At 45.3% G+C, this 24,643-nt stretch overlaps 2 protein-coding genes across 2 annotated transcripts in view; one reads left to right on the top strand and one right to left on the bottom strand.

Annotated features, from left to right (window-relative positions):
* LOC142194383 (uncharacterized) overlaps positions 1 to 24,643 on the bottom strand; it is a 386,321-nt gene that overhangs the window by 336,474 nt on the left and 25,204 nt on the right. The window lies entirely within an intron of this gene.
* Positions 21,366 to 23,345, top strand: LOC142200223 (uncharacterized). The gene is made up of 2 exons (XM_075270420.1): positions 21,366 to 21,393; positions 22,280 to 23,345. Exons 1-2 carry the CDS (start codon positions 21,366 to 21,368, stop codon positions 23,221 to 23,223), a joined length of 972 nt encoding a protein of 323 aa, XP_075126521.1. The 3' UTR covers positions 23,224 to 23,345.

The raw sequence follows: 24,643 nt of genomic DNA, 5'->3' as shown, positions 1-24,643 counted from the left end.
GAAGCGAGGGACCGCAATGGGTTCCCGCTTCGCACCAAGTTATGCAAACTTATACGTCGGTCGGTTTGAAGAGGAATATATTTATGGACATAAAGAATGGTTCACGAAAATCATATACTATAAAAGGTATATAGATGATTTATTGTTTATTTGGAATGGTTCCACAGAAGATTTCTCTGAGTTTACAAACTACCTTAATCAGAAAGATTGGGGTCTTCAATTCTCTGGTAAAGCTAATAAGGTTGAAATTGAATATTTGGATTTGACCCTTATGGCCGTTAATAACATCATCTGCACTAAGACTTATTTCAAGACGGTCGACTGTAATGGGCTATTGGACTTCAGGAGCTGTCATTTACGGAAGTGGAAGGAGAACGTGCCATTCGGGCAATTCAAAAGGATTCGCAGGAATTGCACACAGACATCCGATTATCTCCTACAGAGCAACATCTTGGCTGCTAGGTTTAATGAGAAGAACTATCCTAGAGAAATTGTTACAGCGGCTAAACAGAAGGCCTTGAAATTGTCCCAACAGGAATGTCTAAGATCACGTCCAAAGGACACAAGAGCTGACTTCACATGTAACTTCCTTACAACATATAATGGGGCCCACAACAATATACGGTCTATCATTAAGAAATTCTGGCCACACCTTAGGAAATCCTTGCCCACAATACCACGCTTCACATTTAGGAGAGCAAGGACTTTGAAAAGCATACTGGCTCCCAGCCAATTGAAAAAAACTACGGGTCTTGCCACAAGTTCTACAGAACATGTCAAGAAAGGTAGCTTTTGCTGTGGCAAGATGTGGCATTTGCTGTGCAAATGTTGTTCTTGTATTTTGCACAATATAGACCAGGTGGCCAGCAGTTCAACAAAAGAAAAATTTACACTTAGGAGCCGTTTGGACTGCTCCACATCTTATGTCATCTACCTACTGGAATGCCCCTGTGGTCTACAATACATTGGCCGTACCACCATGGCTTTAAGGGTACGGCTCAATAAACACAGGTCTAATGTAATCAATGGCTACATCAAACATAGTGTCTCTAGGCACGCAGCCCAGTTGCATAACAAAGAGTTTATAAACTTTAAAGTAACACCAATTGAGTCCATACCAGCAAATTGTCACGATAGGTTTGATGTATTAAGACGGAAAGAAATATATTGGATTTATAAATTCGACTGTCTGGCACCAAAGGGCTTGAATGAAACATTAGAAGACATAACCGATTAATTATGGTCTTGTCAGGGTTGTGGACTACTAGGCTCCCCGACCCCTAGCCCTTTTTTCCTGAGGGTGATGCACTTTGCGCCTTCTTCCCCCTCTTGTTATATTATTTATTAATCATTTATTATACAATTCTTTACCAATTTTAATGATATTTATATATTTCTTTATTCATTAGTGTAATGTGTTCCTTTATTCCATACTTATCCTGGTTTTGTATATGTATACTGTTTTATATACTGTATGTATACCTATTTATATATTTATTCTATGTTTAAACTCTGTTAAGTGTTTTATATACAGAGTTGGTTACACCAGCCATCCTGTTTTTTATACACTTGAGAAAGGGCTATTTGCCAGAAACGCGTTGTGTATGCCAATAAAGGAGTTTCATTTTATCTACTGGCGATCGCTGTTTTATCCTCGACCCAATCCCTTGAGGAAGTCGGTCCATTACATACCAACATGGTATAATGTCCTCCTTGTGGTACACACACACTATAATGTCCTCTTGTGGTACACACACTCTAATGTCCTCCTTGTGGTACACACACTGTAATGTCCTCCTTGTGGTACACACACTGTAATGTCCTCTTGTGGTACACACACACTCTAATGTCCTCCTTATGGCCCCACATAGTATAACGCATCCATTTGTAGTCCTCACACACTATAATGTCCTCCTTGTGGCCCCGACATACATGTCAGGAGCGTCTCTTCAGATGTTGCTTCTTTAATGTTGCCGTGACAACTTAGGGAAGCATTTCTGTTGTATACTTCCATGCCTTGACCTATTTGCAGCTTAAGAGGCCTTTAGAAGACCCCTCTTTTTTTATACCGGCACCGACTAATTTCGTGCTCAGTAGTTTGGCTCTTCTACTGTCTGTGAATACCTGCTTGCTTACTGACCTCTGATTTTCAACTTGGATTCTCCTTTTGCCTCTTGATTCTGTATTGATGTGTCCGGCTGGATTTGTGACCCTTGCCTAGTTTCCCAGATATTGCTTTTGTCTCCCATCTCTGCTTACTAAGTTCTCTCCAGGTTTTTTGATCCTGCTGGTATGACTCCTCTGGTATCCACGCCACTTTGTAAGATTTGTGGACTTTGTGTTGGCTTCTGCAGCATAGCATATATTATTAGTACATTTATCTGGTAACCATCCACATCCCCAGATCCAGCTCAAGTCCATCTCTCCCTGCAGCAAGCTCTGGTGAAGGTGTCTGGGGGTCTGTCTTGGTTCGCTGAGGTGTGCCAGTTGTAAATAGTTGTCTCTGCTGCTCAGAGTTATCAGCCAATTTCTTGATTAGTCGACCCGCAGTCACCATATATCAACTCTGGTGGATCAGATGCAAGGTATGTCTCAGGTGGCTCAAGATTTAGCTGAGAATGTTCAGTACCAAGAGTTATCCTTGATCTGAGCCTCAAAAGCTTCCTCTGTTCCAATTGAACCTAAGATAAATCTGCCAGAAAGATTCTCTGGAGATAGAAAATCTTTTGTCAACTTCCAAGGGAGTCACAAGTTAACTTTTTGTCTGCGACCTCATTCTTCTGGAGATGAACAGCAGGGAGTTGGACTCTTTCACTCCTGCAGGGTGATCCCCAGGCCTGGGCCTTCTCATTAAAGTCCCATGCTCCTGAACTCCTGTGGACACATTGTTTGATGCCCTGGGATTTCTCTATGATGAACCCGATATCCAAATTGTTGCTGAGTCTCTCCAGCACGGTCATCAGATAGCAGAGGCAGGGCTGGCGTCAGCACACGATATAGTCGGGCAAGTGCCGGGGCCCACAGAGCCTCTGGGGCCCCCCAGCACTTGCCTGCCCCAGCACAGAACACAGGTGCAGCATTCTGTGCAGTGGCGTAACTATCACGGAAGCAGCGGAGGAAGCTGCCACAGAGCCCGGGACATTAGGGGGCCCGGTGACAGCTGCTACCGCCACGTTTTTTTTTCTTTTTTCTTAATAGGTCGTTACCGGCTGGAGTTATTCCAGCCGGTAACGGGCCCTATTTACTTACCGATCCTGGCTGGGTCGGGATCGGCAAGTGACACCGCGGGCCCCAAAAAGACTATTATTATACTCGGGGGTCTTTGCAGACCCTGCCCGGGAGAGGTAAGAAACATAAAAAACTGTCTTACTTGCCTCTCCAGCCTGCGTCCCGGGTCATGTGACGTCTGACGTCATTGAAGAATGCTGACAGCAGAGGACTGCAGCGGAGCCGGGGGACAGGTAACAGTGTTTTTTATGTTTTTATTCCCCTGGGTCTCTGATTATTATATTCTGGGGTCTGAAAAGACCCCAGAGTATAATAATTGTTTATGGGTGTCCACAGTGGGACATAACTGGTGGTAGAGATGGAGTAGAGGACCGATATGTATAGTGTGTACTGGTGGTAGAGATGGAGGAGAGGACTGATATGTATAGTGTACTGGTGGTAGAGATGGAGGAGAGGACTGATATGTATAGTGTGTACTGGTGGTAGAGATGGAGGAGAGGACTGATATGTATAGTGTACTGGTGGTAGAGATGGAGGAGAGGACTGATATGTATAGTGTGTACTGGTGGTAGAGATGGAGGAGAGGACTGATATGTATAGTGTACTGGTGGTAGAGATGGTGGAGTGGACTGATATGTATAGTGTATACTGGTGGTAGAGATGGAGGAGAGGACCGATATGTATAGTGTACTGGTTGTAGAGATGGAGGAGAGGACTGATATGTATAGTGTATACTGGTGGTAGAGATGGAGGAGAGGACTGATATGTATAGTGTATACTGGTGGTAGAGATGGAGGAGAGGACCGATATGTATAGTGTATACTGGTGGTAGAGATGGAGAGGACTGATATGTATAGTGTATACTGGTGGTAGAGATGGAGGAGAGGACCGATATGTATAGTGTACTGGTGGTAGAGATGGAGGAGAGGACTGATATGTATAGTGTATACTGGTGGTAGAGATGGAGGAGAGGACCGATATGTATAGTGTATACTGGTGGTAGAGATGGAGGAGAGGACCGATATGTATAGTGTACTGGTGGTAGAGATGGAGGAGAGGACTGATATGTATAGTGTGTACTGGTGGTAGAGATGGAGGAGAGGACTGATATGTATAGTGTGTCCTGTATGTATTTGTATGTTCGGCACTGTGGGCAGGAGTATCTAAGATAATAATCCTTTAATTGTCCTACCATGAGGAGATTCAGTTACAGCAGCAGGATAATAGAGTAATATAATAGCTCGGAGCAGATAGAAGATACCAGGAGTCAGAGCAACTAAGAAGAGAAAGACTCAGGACCATTTAGTTCTCTGTGCGGAGTGTCTTCGCTTGGTCTGATGTAGATTATACAGCCTTACCATGGTTGGGAGGAAGGACCTCCTCTCACACTTGGGGTGAAGTAGTCGGTCACTGACAGTACTATCATGGTCTCATTCAAGGGATGGGATTTATTCTCCCGCATGGAGCTCACCACAGACAGTGTCCTTCTGTCACCCACCACCTGTACTGGGTCCAGGGGGCTCCCCAGGACAGAGCTGGCCCTCCTGATCAGCCTGTCAAGTCTATTTCTGTCCCTGGTTGATATACTGCTCCCTCAGCAGGCTACACCGAAGAAGATGGCTGAAGCAACCACAGAGTTGAAAAAGACCCTAATAAGTGGCCCCTGGACTTCAAAGACCCTCATCCTCCTGAGTAGGTAGAGTCTGCTGTGACCCTTTCTGTGCAGCGCCTCCAGGTGATCAGCCCAGTACAGCTTATTATTGAGGAGCACGCCGAGATACTTATAGGTCCTGACTATCTCAATGCTTGTCCCTTGGATCTCCACCGAATTTAGGAAACTTCTCCGCTTAATAAAGTCCACCACCATCTCCTTGGTCTTCCCAGCAGTTGTGTACTGCAGCAAAAAAACTCTGTTGGAAAATCAGCAATGCATCGGGGTTCTTCCTGTAGCGCTTTGCAATGGTTTTCTCTACGGACTTTCTGCTTCAATTTCACCAATAGGGAAGCCGCCGGCATGTTCTAGGTTATAATTGGCATGCTGCGATTTCTAAAACAATGACAGTTTTGGAAACAGCTGCATGTATCTTGGTGGGAAATGGGGATGGGATTTGTGCTTTTTTCCACTACATTTCTAACAGTGTGTTTAAGCCATGTTGTGAGCCAGCTTCAAGCAGTTATCCACTTTCTCAGGATAGGCCATCAGTATTAGACCTGCAGGGGAACCCCAACACGTGAAACCCCTGCAGATCTCCAGTACAGAGATTGTAATGGGACAGCGCTGCAGTAGCTACACTCACCATTACAGTTTGTACAGCACCAGAGATCTGCAGGGGCCCCCGCACATCTAATACTGATGGCCTATCCTGAGGTACTATCCTGTCAGTAGGAGGAGGCCTCACATTCTGGTTCTCCATTAACCAAAAAAGATCACTGGACTAAATATGTGGCTAAGTTCACATGAACCACAGAAATCGGCAGAGACATACACTGTACTATATACACGTCACAAACAGATGGCCCCACTGCATACACGTCACACACAGACAGCTCAGCTATATACACGTCACACACAGACTACTCCGCTACATACACGTCACACACAGATGGCCCCGCTACATACACGTCACACACAGACAGCTCAGCTATATACAGTCTGTGTGTGACGTGTATGTAGCGGGGCCATCTGTGTGTGACGTGTATGTAGCGGAGTAGTCTGTGTGTGACGTATATATAGCTCAGCTGTCTGTGTGTGACGTGTATGTAGCGAAGCCATCTATGTGTGACGTGTATGTAGCGGAGCCGTCTGTGTGTGACATGTATGTAGCGGAGCCGTCTGTGTGTGACGTGTATGTAGCGGAGCCGTCTGTGTGTGACATGTATGTAGCGGAGCCGTCTGTGTGTGACGTGTATGTAGCGGAGCAGTCTGTGTGTGACGTGTATATAGCTGAGCTGTCTGTGTGTGACGTGTATATAGCTGAGCTGTCTGTGTGTAACATGATTATTGAGATGAAATTTTGTTACTGACCAAATACTTATTTTCCACCATAATTTGCAAATAAATTCTTACAAAATCAGACAATGTGATTTTCTGGATTTGTTTTCTCATTTTGTCTCTCATAGTTGAGGTCTACCTATGATGTAAATTACAGACGCCTCTCATCTTTTTAAGTGGTGGAACTTGCACTATTGGTGACTGACTAAATACTTTTTTGCCCCACTGTACACGTTACACACAGACTACTCCGCTACATACACGTCACACACCGATGGCCCCGCTACATACACCTCACACACAGACGGCTCAGCTATAGACACGTCACACACAGACGGCTCCGCTATAGACACGTCACACACAGACGGCTCCGCTACATGCACATCACCCAGACGGCTCTGCTACATACACGTCACACACAGACAGCTCCGCTACATACACGTCACAGACTGTTTCACTACATGTACCTCACACATAGATGGATCCAAAACATACACGTCACACACAGACAGCTCCACTATATACACATCACACACAGACAGCTCAGCTATATACACGTCACACACAGACTACTCCACTACATACACGACACACACAGACGGCTCAGCTATATACACGTTACACACAGACGAATCCGCTACATACACGTCACACATAGATGGCTTCGTTACATACACGTCACACACAGACAGCTCAGCTATATACACGACACACACAGACGGCTCAGCTATATACATGTTACACACAGACGAATCTGCTACATACACGTCACACATAGATGGCTTCGCTACATACACGTCACACACAGACTACTCCGCTACATACAGGTCACACACAGATGGCCCCGCTACATACACGTCACACACAGACGGCTCCGCTACATACACGTAACACATAGATGGCTTCGCTACATACACGTCACACACAGACAGCTCAGCTATATACACGTCACACACAGACTACTCCACTACATACAGGTCACACACAGATGGCCCCGCTACATACACGTCACACACAGACACTCAGCTATATTCACGTTACACACAGACTGCTCCGCTACATACACGTCTCACACAGACGGCACCGCTACATACACATCACAAACAGATGGCTCCGCTACATACATGTCACACACAGATGGCCCCGCTACATACACGTCACACATAGACGGCTCAGCTATATACACACGTTACACACAGACTACTCCACTACATACACGTCACACACAGATGGCCCCACTACATACACGTCACACACAGATGGCTCAGCTATATACACGTTACACACAGACTGCTCCGCTACATACACGTCACACACAGACGGCTCCGCTACATACACGTCACACATAGATGGCTTCGTTACATACATGTCACACACAGACAGCTCAGCTATATACACGTCACACACAGACTACTCCGCTACATACACATCACACACAGATGGCCCCGCTACATACACGTCACACACAGACGGCTCAGCTATATTCACATTACACACAGACTGCTCCGCTACATACACGTCACACACAGACGGCTCAGCTATATACATGTTACACACAGACGGCTCCGCTACATACACGTCACAAACGGACGGCTCCGCTACATACACGTCACAAACGGACAGCTCCACTACATACACATCACCCAGACGGCTCTGCTACATACACGTCACAGACGACTTCGCTACATGTACCTCACACATAGATGGATCCAAAACATACACGTCACACACAGACAGCTCCGCTACATGCACATCACACACAGATGGCCCCGCTACATACACGTCACACACAGACGGCTCAGCTATATTCACATTACACACAGACTGCTCCGCTACATACACGTCACACATAGACAGCTACACTACCTACATGTCACACATAGACGGCTCCGCTACATACACGTCACACACAGACGGCTCCGCTACATACACATCACACACAGATGGCTCAGCTACATACACGTCACACACAGACAGCTCAGCTACATACACATCACACGCAAACAGCCCCTCTATATAGACGTCACACACAGACTACTCCGCTACATACACGTCACACACAGACGGCTCCACTACATACACGTCACACATAGATGGCTTCGTTACATACACGTCACACACAGACAGCTCAGCTATATACACGACACACACAGACGGCTCAGCTATATACACGTTACACACAGACGAATCTGCTACATACACGTCACACATAGATGGCTTCGCTACATACACGTCACACACAGATGGCCCCGCTACATACACGTCACACACAGACTGCTCCGCTACATACACGTCACACACAGACGGCACCGCTACATACACATCACAAACAGATGGCTCAGCTACATACACGTCACACACAGACAGCTCAGCTACATACACATCACACGCAAACAGCCCCTCTATATAGACGTCACACACAGACAGCTCCGCTACATACAGGTCACACACAGACAGTTCTGCTACATACACGCCACACACAGACGGCTCCGCTACTTACACGTCACACTCAGATGGCTCCACTACATACAAGTCACACACAGACGGCTCCGGTACATGCACATCACCCAGACGGCTCTGCTACATACACGTTACACACAGACAGCTCCGCTACATACATATCACAGACGGCTTTGCTACATGTACCTCACACATAGATGGATCCAAAACATACACGTCACACAGAGTCGGCTCCGCTATATACACATCAAACACGAAGCTCTTCTACATACACGTCACACATAGATGGCTACGCTACATACATGTCATATACAGACGGCTCTGCTAAATGCACATCACCCAGACGTCTCTGCTACATACACGTCACACACAGACGGCTTCGCTACATGCACGTCATACATAGATGGATCCAAAACATACATGTCACACACATACAGCCCAGCTACATACATGTCATATACAGACAGGTCCGCTACATACCCGTCACACACACACGGCTCCGCTACATACACGTCACACACATACAGCTCAGCTACATACATGTCATATACAGACAGGTCCGCTACATACCCGTCACACACACACGGCTCCGCTACATACACGTCACACACAGATAGCTCAGCTACATACATGTCATATACAGACGGGTCCGCTACATACCCGTCACACACAGACAGCTCCGCTACATACACGTCACAGACAGCTTCCCTACATACAGGTCACACACAGACAGCTCCGCTACATACAGGTCACACATAGACGGCTACACTACCTACACGTCACACACAGACAGCTCCGCTATATACACATTACACACAGACAGCTCACTTATATACACGTCACACATAGATGGCTTCGCTACATACACGTCACACACAGACAGCTCCGCTACATACCCGTCACACACAGATGACCCCGCTACATACACGTCACACACAGACAGCTCCGCTACATAAACGTCACACACAGACGTCTTTCGCTACATACATGTCATATACAGACGGCTCCGCTACATACACGTCACACACAGATGACCCCGCTACATACACGTCACACACAGACGGCCCCACTACATACAGGTCACACACAGATGGCTCTGCTACATACACGTCACAGATAGATGGCTTCGCTACATACACGTCACACACAGATGGCCCCGCTACATACACGTCACACACAGATGGCTCTGCTACATACACGCCACACACAGAAAGCTCAGCTACATACACATCACATGCAAACAGCCCCTCTATATAGACGTCACACACAGACGGCTCCACTACATACAGGTCACACACAGATGGCTTCGCTACATACACGTCACACACAGACAGCTCCGCTACATACCCGTCACACACAGATGACCCCGCTACATACACTTCACACACAGACAGCTCAGCTATATACACGTCATACTCAGACGGCTCCAGTACATACAAGTCACACACAGACTACTCCGCTACATACACGTCACACAGATGGCCCCGCTACATACAGGTCACACACAGATAGCTGCGCTACATACGCGTCACACACAGACGACCCCGCTACATGCACGTCACACACAGATGGCTCTGCTACATACACAGCACACACAGACAGCTCAGCTACATACACATCACATGCAAACAGCCCCTCATGTCATATACAGACGGCTCCGCTACATACACATCACACACAGATGACCCCGCTACATACATGTCACACACAGACGGCCCCACTACATACAGGTCACACATAGATGGCTCTGCTACATACACGTCAGCAAACAGCCCCTCTATATAGACGTCACACACAGACGGCTCCGCTACATACAGCTCACACACAGATGGCTCCACTACATACACGTCACACACAGATGGCTCCGCTACCTACACGTCACACATAGACACACATAGACGGCTTTGCTACATGCAAGTCATACATAGATGGATTCAAAACATACATGTCACAAGAAGACGTCTTCGCTACTTACACGTCACACACAGACAGCTCCGCTACTTACACGTCACACTCAGACGTCTTTGCTCCATATACGCCACACACAGACAGCTCTGCTACATACACGCCACACACAGACGGCTCCGCTACTTACACGTCACACACAGACGGCTCCACTACATACATGTCATATACAGACGGCTCTGCTACATGCACATCACCCAGACGTCTCTGCTACATACACATCACACACAGACGGCCCCACTACATACAGGTCACACACAGACAGCTCTGCTACATACACGCCACACACAGACGGCTCCACTATATACAAGTCACACACAGACGGCTCCGCTACATACAGGTCACAAACAGATGACTCCGCTACATACAGGTCACAAACAGATGACTCCGCTACATACACGTCACACACAGACGTCTTTGCTACATACACGTCACACACAGACAGCTCCGCTACATATACGCCACACACAGATAGCCCCGCTACATACAGGTCACACACAGACAGCTCCGCTACATGCACATCACCCAGACAGCTCTGCTACATACACATCACACAGACGGCCCCGCTACATACAGGTCACACACAGACGGCTCCACTACATACACGTCACACACAGACAGCTCCACTACTTACACGTCACACTCAGACGGCTCCACTACATACAAGTCACACACAGACGGCTCCGCTACATGCACATCACCCAGACGGCTCTGCTACATACACGTCACACACAGACGGCCCAGCTACATACAGTTCACAGACGGCTTCGCTACATGTACCTCACACATAGATGGATCCAAAACATACACATCACACAGAGTCGGCTCCGCTATATACACGTCAAACACGCATCTCCTCTACATACACTTCACACATAGATGGCTACGCTACATACACGTAACACAGATGGCTCTGCTACATACACATCACACACAGACGGATCCGCTACATACATGTCGTATACAGACGGCTCTGCTACATGCACATCACCCAGATGTCTCTGCTACATACACATCACACACAGACGTCTTCGTTACATCCACATCACACACAGACAGCTCCACTACATGCACATCACCCAGACGGCTTTGCTACATACACGTCTCGCACAGACGGCTCTGCTACATACACGTCACATACATAACTTTACCTCATTCAGAATATACCTGATCACGTGACTGTGACATCATTAAAGGTTCTTTGACCTACTAGTTTGTGAAGAAATAACAGCAGGACCTGATCATGTGACTCAATGACTCCTCCCACAAATGTGCCATCATCACAGGTCCTGACAGGATTATTATTAACCTCTTTACTCTTTACAACCGGACAGTTCTGGACCATAAAGGCCTTGTGCACATGTGCAGGTAATTACTAGTGATGACTCCTCTGCAGCCCCTCAGTATCACATGGCTCAGGCTCTGACCCCCGGCCCAGCACATGGATCAGGTATATTCTAGTGTATGGGAAGGGGGCGCAGCTCCAGAGACCCCAATACAGAGCTCCATAGACTGTATAAAGCTACCGGTATATACACTATATATATATATACAGCTACTGGTACATACACTATATATATATACAGCTACCGGTGAATAGACTATATATATATATATATATATATATGTATATATTCAGCTACCGGTACATACACTATATATATATATATATATATATATATATATATATATATATATATATATACAGCTATATACACTCACCGGCCACTTTATTAGGCACACCTGTCCAACTGCTCGTTAACACTTCATTTCTAATCAGCCAATCACATGGCGGCAACTCAGTGCATTTAGGCATGTAGACATGGTCAAGACAATCTCCTGCAGTTCAAACCGAGCATCAGTATGGGGAAGAAAGGTGATTTGAGTGCCTTTGAACGTGGCATGGTTGTTGGTGCCAGAAGGGCTGGTCTGAGTATTTCAGAAACTGCTGATCTACTGGGATTTTCACGCACAACCATCTCTAGGGTTTACAGAGAATGGTCCGAAAAAGAAAAAACATCCAGTGAGCGGCAGTTCTGTGGGCGGAAATGCGTTGTTGATGCCAGAGGTCAGAGGAGAATGGCCAGACTGGTTCGAGCTGATAGAAAGGCAACAGTGACTCAAATAGCCACCCGTTACAACCAAGGTAGCCAGAAGAGCATCTCTGAACGCCGCACAGTACATCGAACTTTGAGGCAGATGGGCTACAGCAGAAGAAGACCACACCGGGTGCCACTCCTTTCAGCTAAGAACAGGAAACTGAGGCTACAATTTGCACAAGCTCATCGAAATTGGACAATTGAAGATTGGAAAAACGTTGCCTGGTCTGATGAGTCTCGATTTCTGCTGCGACATTCGGATGGTAGGGTCAGAATTTGGCGTCAACAACATGAAAGCATGGATCCATCCTGCCTTGTATCAACGGTTCAGGCTGGTGGTGGTGATGTCATGGTGTGGGGAATATTTTCCTGGCACTCTTTGGGCCCCTTGGTACCAATTGAGCATTGTTGCAACGCCAAAGCCTACCTGAGTATTGTTGCTGACCATGTCCATCCCTTTATGACCACAATGTACCCAACATCTGATGGCTACTTTCAGCAGGATAATGCAATGCCATGTCATAAAGCTGGAATCATCTCAGACTGGTTTCTTGAACATGACAATGAGTTCACTGTACTCCAATGGCCTCCACAGTCACCAGATCTCAATCCAATAGAGTATCTTTGGGATGTGGTGGAACGGGAGATTCGCATCATGGATGTGCAGCCGACAAATCTGCGACTGCAACTGTGTGATGCCATCATGTCAATATGGACCAAAATCTCTGAGGAATGCTTCCAGCACCTTGTTGAATCTATGCCACAAAGAATTGAGGCAGTTCTGAAGGCAAAAGGGGGTCCAACCCGTTACTAGCATGGTGTACCTAATAAAGTGGCCGGTGAGTTACAGCTACCGGTACATAGACTATATATACAGCTACCAGTACTTACACTATATATACAGCCGGTAGCTGTATATATAGTGTATGTACTGGTAGCTGTATATATAGTGTATGTACCGTTAGTACATACACTATATATACGCAGCTACCAGTACATACACAATATACACAGCTACCGGTACATACTCTATATATACAGCTACCAGTATATCTCTCTATATTATAAAAATGAATTCTTGTCTGTCTGTCTGTCTATCTGTTCTTTATGTGTGACCAAACGACTGGACCGATCTTTACCAAATTTGGCACACAGATACTTCAGGTGTTCGAGAATGTTTAAGACGAGGCCTCAACTCAATTGGACGTACCATTCCGGAGATACAGCTTTCCCAACACCCTGACCCCCATTAGCCAATACAAACCTGCAAGTCTTTCACTCATATTCCAACTGCCATGAACACAGTTACTCCACATGTGTACAATCCAACAGTGATATCCAAACTGAGATACACACATCAGAGGATTAGATACACAGGTCAGCACCCAGTATCTGCACACAGTTCCGCATGCCAGAGGATTAAATATGCGCGTCTGCACACAGTTCCACAAACCGAAGGATTAGATATGCACGTCTGCACACAGTTCCACACACCAGAGGATTAGATACATGCATCTGCAGAAAGTACCACACGATGGAGGATTAGATACACAGGTCAGCACACAGTACCACACGCCGGAGGATTAGATACACAGGACAGCACACAGTATCACATGCCAAAGGATTAGATACTCGTGTCTGCACAAAATACCACATGGCTAAAGGTTAGATGCGCGTGTCTGCACACAGTTCCACATACCAGAGGATTAGATACGCGCGTCTGCACAAAGTACCTTGCACCAGAGGATTAGATACTAAGGTCAGCACACAATATCACACGCCAGAGGATTAGATACGCACGTCTTCACACAATACCACAAGCCGGAGGATTAGATGCGCACGTCTTCACACAATACCACACACCAGAGAATTAAATATGCATGTCTACACACAGTTCCACATGCCACAGGATTAGATGCGTGCCACTGCACATAATCCCACATTCCACACGCCAAAGGATTGGATACACACAATGCACACAGTTACACACGCCACAGTATTAGATATGCTCATCTGCACACAGTTCCACATGCCAAAGGATTAGATACACGCGTCTGCACACAGTTCCACATGCCAGAGGAAAAGATACGCACGTCTGCACAAAGTACCACACGACAGAGGATTAGCTACGCGCATTTTCACAGTACCACACGCCGGAGGATTAGATACGCTAGTTTGCACACAGTTTCACACACCGCAGGATTAGATGCGCGCCACTGCACACAATACCACACGCTGGAGGATTGGATACGCAAGTCTTCACACAGTTCCACATGCCGGAGGATTACATACGCACATCTGCGCACAGTTCCACACGCTGGAGGATTAGATACGGACGTCTTTACACAATACCACACAATGGAGGATTAGATTCGTGCTTCTGCACACAATACCACACGGCGGAGTTTTAGATACACACTACTGCACACAATACCACACGGGGAGGGTTAGATACATGCGTCTGCACACAGTACCACACGCCAGAGGATTAGATACGCATGTCAGCACACAGTACCACATGCTGGAGGATTAGATACGTGTGTCTATACATGGTTACACATGCCGCAGTATTAGAAACGCACGTCTGCCCATAGTTCCACATGCCGGAGGATTAGATACACACGTCTTTACACAATACCGGAGGATTAGATACGCACATCTGCACATAGTACCACACGCGGAGGATTAGACACGTGGGTATGCACACAGTACCAAGTACCAGAGGATTAGATACACGCGTCTTCACACAATTCCACACGCCAGAGGATTATATATGCACCACTGCACACAATACCACACGCCGGAGGATTGGATACGCGCCACTGCACACAATACCACTCGCTAGAGGATTAGATATGCACCACTGCACACAGTACCACACGCCAGAGTATTAGATACATGCCACTCCACACAGTACCACATGCCAGTGGAATAGATATGTGCCTCAGCACACAGTACCATACACCGGAGGATTAGATACACGGCTCTGCACATAGTACCACATATTAGAGTTTTACTCCAGGATTCCATAGCAACCCAGCCATTTTTCTTCACTACTTTATGTCAGCTTTAAAGGGGCAGGGTGCTGTGGATGACACTGTTACACAAGGTGACATTCACACAGCTTTACTCCAGGTCTCTATAACAGCCGATCACAGGTTTTTCACTGATACCTGAAATGAGATACACATGAACACATGTAGAGAAGGACCAGAGGGTGAAAGGAAAACTGTGCTACTCCGTAGGTCTACAAACAACACGCACTTTATTATGATTTCTAATACACAACGCTCAGGATAGCGTTTCGGGGATTAGCCCCTTTATCAAGTGTACTATGAATACACACGAGTATCCTTACAGGCTATTGACACTGTCCTCCTGTATGGACTCAATATTGCAGCTGTGCGGTAACAGGGCAATTGTGTTGCGTGTGCTGATGCCCTTGCTGCTGCTGAATAGCTCCGGTGGAAACTTCCTGGCATTGTTTTGGCTTAATATCACCTCTGGGCAAACCGTTAGAGGTGATTATGAGTGATTGATCGGTACACCTGTTTTTTTTATACATGATCACATGACACTTATGGACACACACAAACGATATACAAAATACACCAGTGCAAAACTGGACAATTCTTATGGGGCCACTACACAAACAAAAAATGAAATATACCCGTGCGAAGCCGCGTCCTCCTGCTAGTATATATATATATATATATATATATATATATATATGATCCGGAAGCCCCCCTTATAATTCCTACTAATCCTATTTATTCCATGGGATTCCGTGTAGTGATTACATTGTCTCATCTTCTCTCCATTCAGGTTCCTACAATATAGAATCCTCTCAGTATCTTCTATATAAGAGAATATTCCTGATTGATCCATCAAGGATGGAAAGAGACAGGAACAAGATGGCGGAAAGTCTATTAAATCTCACCCTAGAGATCATCTACCAGCTTACTGGAGAGGTGAGAGATTCTGATGATGTCATCATGACATCATTCTTATCTATAGTAATAACAGATGATATGACTGGAGAGGTGATGGACTCTGGACATGTATGTAGTGAGATTTATTAATGTGTCTCCCCATAACCAGGATTACACAGTAGTGAAGAAGACCTCTAGTGGGTGCTGTCAGGCTCCTGTGTATGATGGATATGGAGGAACTCTGACCCTAATCCCGGGGCCTCCACCTCACCCCCTGATACAGGAGGAGATCAATGGACAGAAGATCCTAGAACTCACCCACAAGATGCTGGAGCTGCTGACTGGAGAGGTGACACTGCTGGGAATGCTGGGACATTATACAGTAACTGGAGGGGTCGGGGTGATGACTGTATCATTGTGTTGTCAGGTTCCTATAAGGTGTCAGGATGTCGCTGTCTATTTCTCCATGGAGGAGTGGGAGTATTTAGAAGGACACAAGGACCTGTACAAGGAGGTGATGATGGAGGACCAGCAGCCCCTCACATCAGCAGGTAATAGACATGACTATATACACATGGACTTCCAGTATTTGTATGTACAGAATGAATTCAGTCCCTGTCTGTGTTTCCTACAGGTAGATCCAGTAAGAGGACAACACCGGAGAGATGTCCCAGTCCTCTTCTTCCACAGGATGATGATCAGGTAGATGGAGATATTCCCTATGATGTGTAGACGGGCTGTGAAGTCCTTGTGGTCAGTCTTGTTGTATCCAGCAGTATTAGATGGTTATATACATGGGCGGTGTCATTGAGCCGCCATCTAATATGTTTATCCGGCTTCTCACAGACCTGCAGCTACTGTCAGGACATCTTTCATCCTCATGCGGATTAATGATCTAGAACATTCTCTGTGACTTCCCCATTTGTCCGGTGACTTTTACATTATTTGTTTCCCAGATTTTCCATCAGGATAAAGATGTGAGTGACATTAATGCTATATCTATGAGAATAAAGGAAGAGTCCTATGTGAGTGGTGATGAGGAGTGTGAGGAGGACATTCCTACAGGGACCCGCCCAGGTGAGGAGTCACCACTATATAAAGCACAGAAGGGTCACTGATTCTATTCAGACATTGTTTAGACTATTTGTTGTTCCCCGATTCAGGTAAAATACTAATAATACAGGAATATAAATGTGATACCGCTATAGGGGGTAATAAATGTAGTATAGAATAGAACGGACAGCAGGAATATGGACTGGACATCGATGTGAACGAGGTAAATTTCTTCCTCACCGGCTGTCAGTCCTCGTGAAGGGAAATAATTTTCCAGAATTATATAGCAGATTATTTCAGGGGCGGAAAAATAATCCTCCTGCTCGATCTTCAGGCAGATTCCACCTCAGAGCTCTATGGAAATAAATGGGAGGTGGAAAATCCGGCCTGGCCAGTAAGGAATCTGATGGAGATTCGGGGGCTGATTTGGTAAAGCGGAAAAATTCTTCTTCTGAATTCCTGAAGCAGCTTCTACAAATGTCACTGTGTAAACCTCACCTTAGACCCCAATCACACTATGGAATCCGGACTAGAAAATCTGGTCTGTACATCAGTCCCATTTCCCAGCCCGAACTCTGTCCACACACCAGGACTCCCCGTATCTTAGTGATCTATGACGCTAGGAGTCCCTGCTTCCTTGTGACTCCACAGACCCTACTACATACTGTATGGGACAGCAGATCCGCGGTGAGTTCACGCTGGGAAATCCAGCAGATGTGGTTTGGATTCTATTGTGTGTATGGGGTGTAATACAGTAAGATTTATGGCGTCCTACAGTATTATTCCACATAAGTGGCCATATTTAAGCAGCCAGGGATTGTGTTCACCTCTACAGTGACCTAGAGCAGTGGTGGCGTCTCCTGCCCCGCTTCATTACTAGTCACTATCACTGACCTCCGTCTCAGCACAGTGAATACTAATGAAGTAGGCCGCGCTGCCGTCGTTTGCTGCCTGTGCCACTGACTTCACTTCTTCACATGGTCTGAAGCGTCTCAGGCAGCGGCAGCTCAGTGGGGAATATACTTATAAAGTTATATAAATAACTAGCTTTTACCCGCGACTTCGTCTGCGGTGAGTTGAGAATTGGGCGGACACAGACGTGTGAAACTGTAAAAGTGCTTTAAAAAGTTTGGTGGGCTAGCAAATGTGATTTGATGTGTTATACTGTGTATGTTGTGATACAGACAATGTGATGTGTTATACAGCCTGTGTACAGGAGTATATATGTATCAGGTACTGTATATAGCAGTGATAGGAGATACATGTAATATATAGTATATACAGCCTGTGTACAGGAGTATATATGTATCAGGTACTGTATATAGCAGTGATAGGAGATACATGCAATATATAGTATATACAGCCTGTGTACAGGAGTATATATGTATCAGGCACTGTATATAGCAGTGATAGGAGATACATGTAATTATATAGTATATACAGCCTGTGTACAGGAGTATATATGTATCAGGTACTGTATATAGCAGTGATAGGTAATCCATGTAATTATATAGTATATACAGCCTGTGTACAGGAGTATATATGTATCAGGTACTGTATATAGCAGTGATAGGAGATACATGTAATTACAATGTGATGTGTTGTATTGTGTATGTATAGTGGAAAGCTATATGTAAATGTGAGTGAGTAGAGTGAGGGCTACTCCTGAGGTGACAGTAAGGAGTGTGCAGGCAGGTTGAGGCAGGAAATGCCAGGCAGTGTGTGTGAGTCTATAGCTGGGGCTAGGAGTCCTGCTTTTGTGAATCTCCTGCTAGGAAGCCATGTTGTTTAGTGGCACCAAAAGTAGCCTGTGACTCAGTCCTAAGGGAAAACTATGTTTGTGGAAAATTGCACGCAAATCCGTCCAGGCGTTTTAGCGTGATTGAGGAACAAACATCCGAACTCACAAACATCCAAACACACAAACTTTCACATTTATAATATTAGTAGGATAATACATTTTATTTCTATAGCGCCAACATATTCCGCAGCGCTGTACAATTTGTAAGGTTCAAATACAGACAGATACATTATAAAGAAAGTCACTTCACACAATGGGACTTAGGGCCCTGCGTGCAAGAGCTTACAATCTATGGGGTAGAGGGGGTAACACAAGAGGTAGCAGGGGCGGCATTGCTTATACAGGGGTAAGGCTATTTTGTAATAGAGGTTACTGTCATTACACAAACATAAAACGTTATGAGCAGTTACCTGTTGTGTCCTTTAACATGTGGTTGAGCTTGGACATATAGAGTTAGCCTGAGATGGCATCATATCATGTGGGGTAATGTGGGAGAGGGAACAGAGAAGGGTTAATTTTAGGGATTCTAATTACAGTACAGATGGGTTTACATTAGGAATTGTGATAGGCTTGTCTGATAAGTTGTGTCTTTAGTTTGCGTTTGAAGCTGTAGAAATTGGGAGTTAATCTGATTGTCCGGGGTAGAGCATTCCAGAGAAGTGGTGCAACTCGGGAGAAGTCTTGTATACGAGGGGGGGAGGTTCTGATAATAGAGGATGTCTTAGGTCATTGAGTGAGCGGAGAACACGGGTTGGGCGGTAGACAGAGATGATGGAGGAAATGTATGGAGGTGCGGCATTATGGAGAGCCTTGTGGGGGAGGGGGATAACTTTATATTTTATCCTATAATGAATAGGCAGCCGATGTAGCGACTGGCACAGACCGGAGGCATCGCTGTAGCGTCTAGCCTGATAGATGAGCCTGGCCGCTGCATTCAGAATAGATTGTAGAGGGGAGAGTTTAGTGAGGGGAAGACCGATTAGTAAAGAGTTACAGTAGTCAAGGCGAGAATGAATCAGAGAGACAATAAGTGTCTTTAGTGTATCTCTGGTAAGGAAAGGGTGTATTCTGGAGATGTTTTCGGGGTGGAGGTGACATGAACATGCGAGTTATTGAATATGGGTGGTGAAGGAAAGGTCTGCGTCAAACATAACCCCAAGGCAGCGGGCCTACTGCCTAGGAGTTATAGTAAGGCCTGAGACTACAATGGATATATCAGGGACAGATCTGTTAGATGGTGGAAACAGTAGTAGTTCAGTCTTAGAGAGAAATAGTTTCAGATAGAGCGAAGACATGATATTAGAGACAGCAGAGAGACAGTCACTTGTGCTCTGTATTAGTGCAGGGGTGATGTCACGGGAAGATGTAATAATAAAAACTATGTCAAAAAGACAGGATCACTTGTAAATAAATATAGGATATTTTATTGAAATGCATAAAAAACATAATATGACAATGTTAATGTTGTAATATATATGGGAAGGACCAAAAGAAACATGATAACCCCAATATGGGAGGCTCAATGTTGTACAATATAAATAATAAGCAGCAGGCAAGGTCTTACATGTAACCAATGTGAAACACCAACAAATACACCCAATGTAAAAACAGGTAATAAGAGTTACATAGTAACAAATAATGATAATGGTGAGGTGAACCACAGTAACATAAATAAACTATATACCCACACAAAAAGGTGAATACATATACAGACCACACACCTAGCACTGTTAATACAAATATTAATAATGAGCCTACCCAGATGAGGTGCGCGCGACGCGTGTTTCGCCACTTCCTGGCTTCGTCGTGTATAATTGGGTGTCATCAGCATAAAGATGGTACCGAAAGCCAAAGCTGGTGATGGTTTGTCCAATGGGGGCCGTGTAGAAAGAGAAGAGCAGGGGGCCTAGGATCGAGCCCTGAGGAACCCCAACAGCAAGGGGAAGAAACAGAGTCCGCAAATGATACACTGAAAGTGCGGTCTGAGAGATAAGAGGAGAACCAGGAGAGCGTCCTTGATGCCGATTGAGCGGAGCATAGTGAGGAGGAGTTGATGGTCAACGGTGTCAAATGCTGCAGAGAGGTCCAGAAGAATAAGAAGAGAGAAGTCACCCTTAGGTTTTGTTGTCAGGAGATCATTGGAGACTTTTGTAAGGGTCATTTCAGTAGAGCGCAGAGTGCGGAGGCCAGATTGTAAGGGGTCAAGCAGAGAGTTAGTACAGAGATAGCGGATTAAACGAGAATAGACCAGGCGTTCCAAGATTTTAAAGATGAAGGGGAGGTTAGAGACGGGTCAATACTTAGCAGCACAGGACAGGTGCAGGGAGGGTTTTTTCAATAGCGGGGTTATGACCGCATGCTTGAAAGAGGATGGGAAGATTCCAGAAGAGAGAGAGAGGTTAAATATTTTAGTAAGGTAAGCCGTGACAGCAGTTGACAGAGATTGGAGAAGGTGTGAGGGGAAGGGTCACTACTGCAGGTTGTAGGGCTAGATGAAGAAAGTAGCTGGGAGACTTCCTCTTCTGTAACAGGTTCAAAAGATGAGAATGGACATTCTGCAGTTTGTGAGGGGGTCAGTACTATGGTAGGTGAGGGAATCAATGCCACCTGGGGATTGGACAGTTATTTCCTGACGGATCTTATCAATTTTATCATGGAAATAAGTTATGGTTTTCAACAATAATAATATCAGTTTTCTTCTTGTCAGATGACTGTACCAGGAGCTCAGAGGGACATCTGATATCTACAGATTATAAAGTTGAGGATCATGGTATCGCACAAGATCCATATGAAAAACATGTCATTACCTCAGATGTACCCTCAGCCCTTCAGGAGAAAGATCTTTCTTCTAATTCATCACAGTCTGTTAAACAAAATGAAGGATGCCAAAGAGGTGTTATACATCTGAGAACTCACACAGAAGAGAAGCCATATTCATGCCCCGAATGTGGGAAATGTTTTACTCACAAATCACATCTTGTTGAACATCAAAGAACTCACACAGGAGAGAAGCCATATTCATGCCACGAATGCGGGAAATGTTTTACTCGTAAATCAAGTCTTGTTGAACATCAAAGAACTCACACAGGAGAGAAGCCATATTCATGTCCAGAATGTGGGAAATGTTTTATCACCAAATCATATCTTTTTGAACATAAAAGAACTCACACAGGGGAGAAGCCATTTTCATGCCCAGAATGTGAGAAATGTTTTACTCAGAAATCAACTCTTGTTAGACATCAGAGAATTCACACAGGGGAGAAGCCATATTCATGCCCAGAATGTGGGAAATGTTTTACTCAGAAATCACACCTTGTTGAACATCAAAGAATTCACGCAGCGGAGAAGTCATATTCATGCCAAGAATGTGGGAAATGTTTTTCTGAAAAATCACATGTTGTTGAACATCAAAGAACTCACGCAGGGGAGAAGCCATTTTCATGCTCAGAATGTGGAAAATTTTTTACTCAAAAATCAAATCTTATTGAACATAAAAGAACTCACACAGGAGAGAAGCCATATTCGTGCCCAGAATGTGGGAAATGTTTTACCCAGAAATCAACTATTGTTAGACATCAGAGAATTCACACAGGGGAGAAGCCATTTTTATGCCCACAATGTGAGAAATGTTTTACTCAGAAATCACATCTTGTTAAACATCAGAGAATTCACACATTGCAGAGATTTCAGTAGTAGTTTCAGAATGATTGAGCTTTGGAGGAATGGAGGAATCCATTATTGCATCTGTGGTCAAGTTCAGCTCCCTTGCCATGACTACAAACCAGGGCCACACCTCTAATGAGGCATCGTGAGACAGCCACCTCACAGTAAACAGTATTAAAGTTAAAGGACCTTTGATGATGTCAGTGATGATGTCATCAAAGGTCCTTTTGCAATTAGGCATCTATCCAGGGTCCGCGTTAGGAGAGGGGGGGGGGAACAAACATCCTCAGGGGCCCCATACTTTCTTTTCCATCAGGACTAGATCGGCAGCAGATAAATCACTGCCATTTGCAGGGGCTGCCAATCACTGTTAGTAATAGTTTCCCTGGGGAAAATGCTCATTTCAGGAGTAGGCAACATTCGATCAAATTATACTTACCAAGTCCACGAGTGAGGGTCGGGCTGGATCCTCCGAGAAGTCTTCTCCGTGCAGCGACCCCGCAGCATTTTCCGGCTCTGAATTCACTCTGCCAGGCATCGGGCCTGGGCAGAGCCGACTGCGCATGTCCGCACTACAAGAAAATGCCTGGCAGAGTGAATTCAGAGCCGGAAGATGCCGCGGGGAAGCTGCACGGAGAAGACTTCTAAAGTTAGGAGAAGAACCAGCGTTGATTGGCCGACTGTATAGCATTCAGCCAATCAATTCTGGTTCTGCATTGAACTTTTCCATTCGAATAGCGAGTGGTACTCGATCGAGTACGAGTATTTCGAATACCGTAGTATTCGATCGAATACTAGTCGCTCATCTCTAGTAAGTATATATTCTTGGGTAAAATATGTATATATGTGTTTACATTATGTGTCTTATACTGTGTGAGTCCTGTATGTGTGTATGTATGTTGTATATGACTGTATGTGTGTAAGTAGATGGGTATATGTGTAAGTATATGCAACTATCTCTCTATTTATTTATCTATCAATCTATCTCCTATCCAGTGGCGTAACTAGGAATGGCGGGGCCCCGTGGCGAACTTTTGACATGCCCCCCACCCCGACCGACACCGAAGACCTCGACCGACCCCCTCCTACGCATTCCTGTGCGTTCTATTATCCCCCATAGTGGCCCCTGCACACAGTATTATCCCCCATAGTGGCCCCTGCACACAGTATTATGTACCATAGTGACCCCTGCACACAGTATTATGTCCCACTGTGGACACCCATAAATAATTATTATACTCTGGGGTCTTTTCAGATCTATCTATCTATCTATCTATCTATCTATCTATCTATCTATCTCCCATCTATCTACAGTTTTGGCCAAAAGTATTGCCCCCCTGCAGTTCTGTCAGATAATCCTCGGTGTCCCCAGATAATGATTACAAGCACAAACTCTTTGGTAATATCTTCATTTATTTTGTTTGCAATGAAAAAACACAAAAGAGAATGA

The sequence above is a fragment of the Leptodactylus fuscus genome, chromosome 1, assembly GCF_031893055.1.
Source record: "Leptodactylus fuscus isolate aLepFus1 chromosome 1, aLepFus1.hap2, whole genome shotgun sequence".
NCBI classification, from domain to species: domain Eukaryota; kingdom Metazoa; phylum Chordata; class Amphibia; order Anura; family Leptodactylidae; genus Leptodactylus; species Leptodactylus fuscus.
This window is presented reverse-complemented; position numbering and strand designations above follow the sequence as displayed.

Bases quoted from the DNA above. Each gene is read 5' to 3' on its own strand.
- LOC142200223 (XM_075270420.1), top strand. From the start codon at position 21,366: ATGGTACCGAAAGCCAAAGCTGGTGATG. The intron at 21,394-22,279 runs GTTTGTCCAATG...TGATATCTACAG, and splicing joins GAAAGCCAAAGCTGGTGATG to ATTATAAAGTTGAGGATCAT.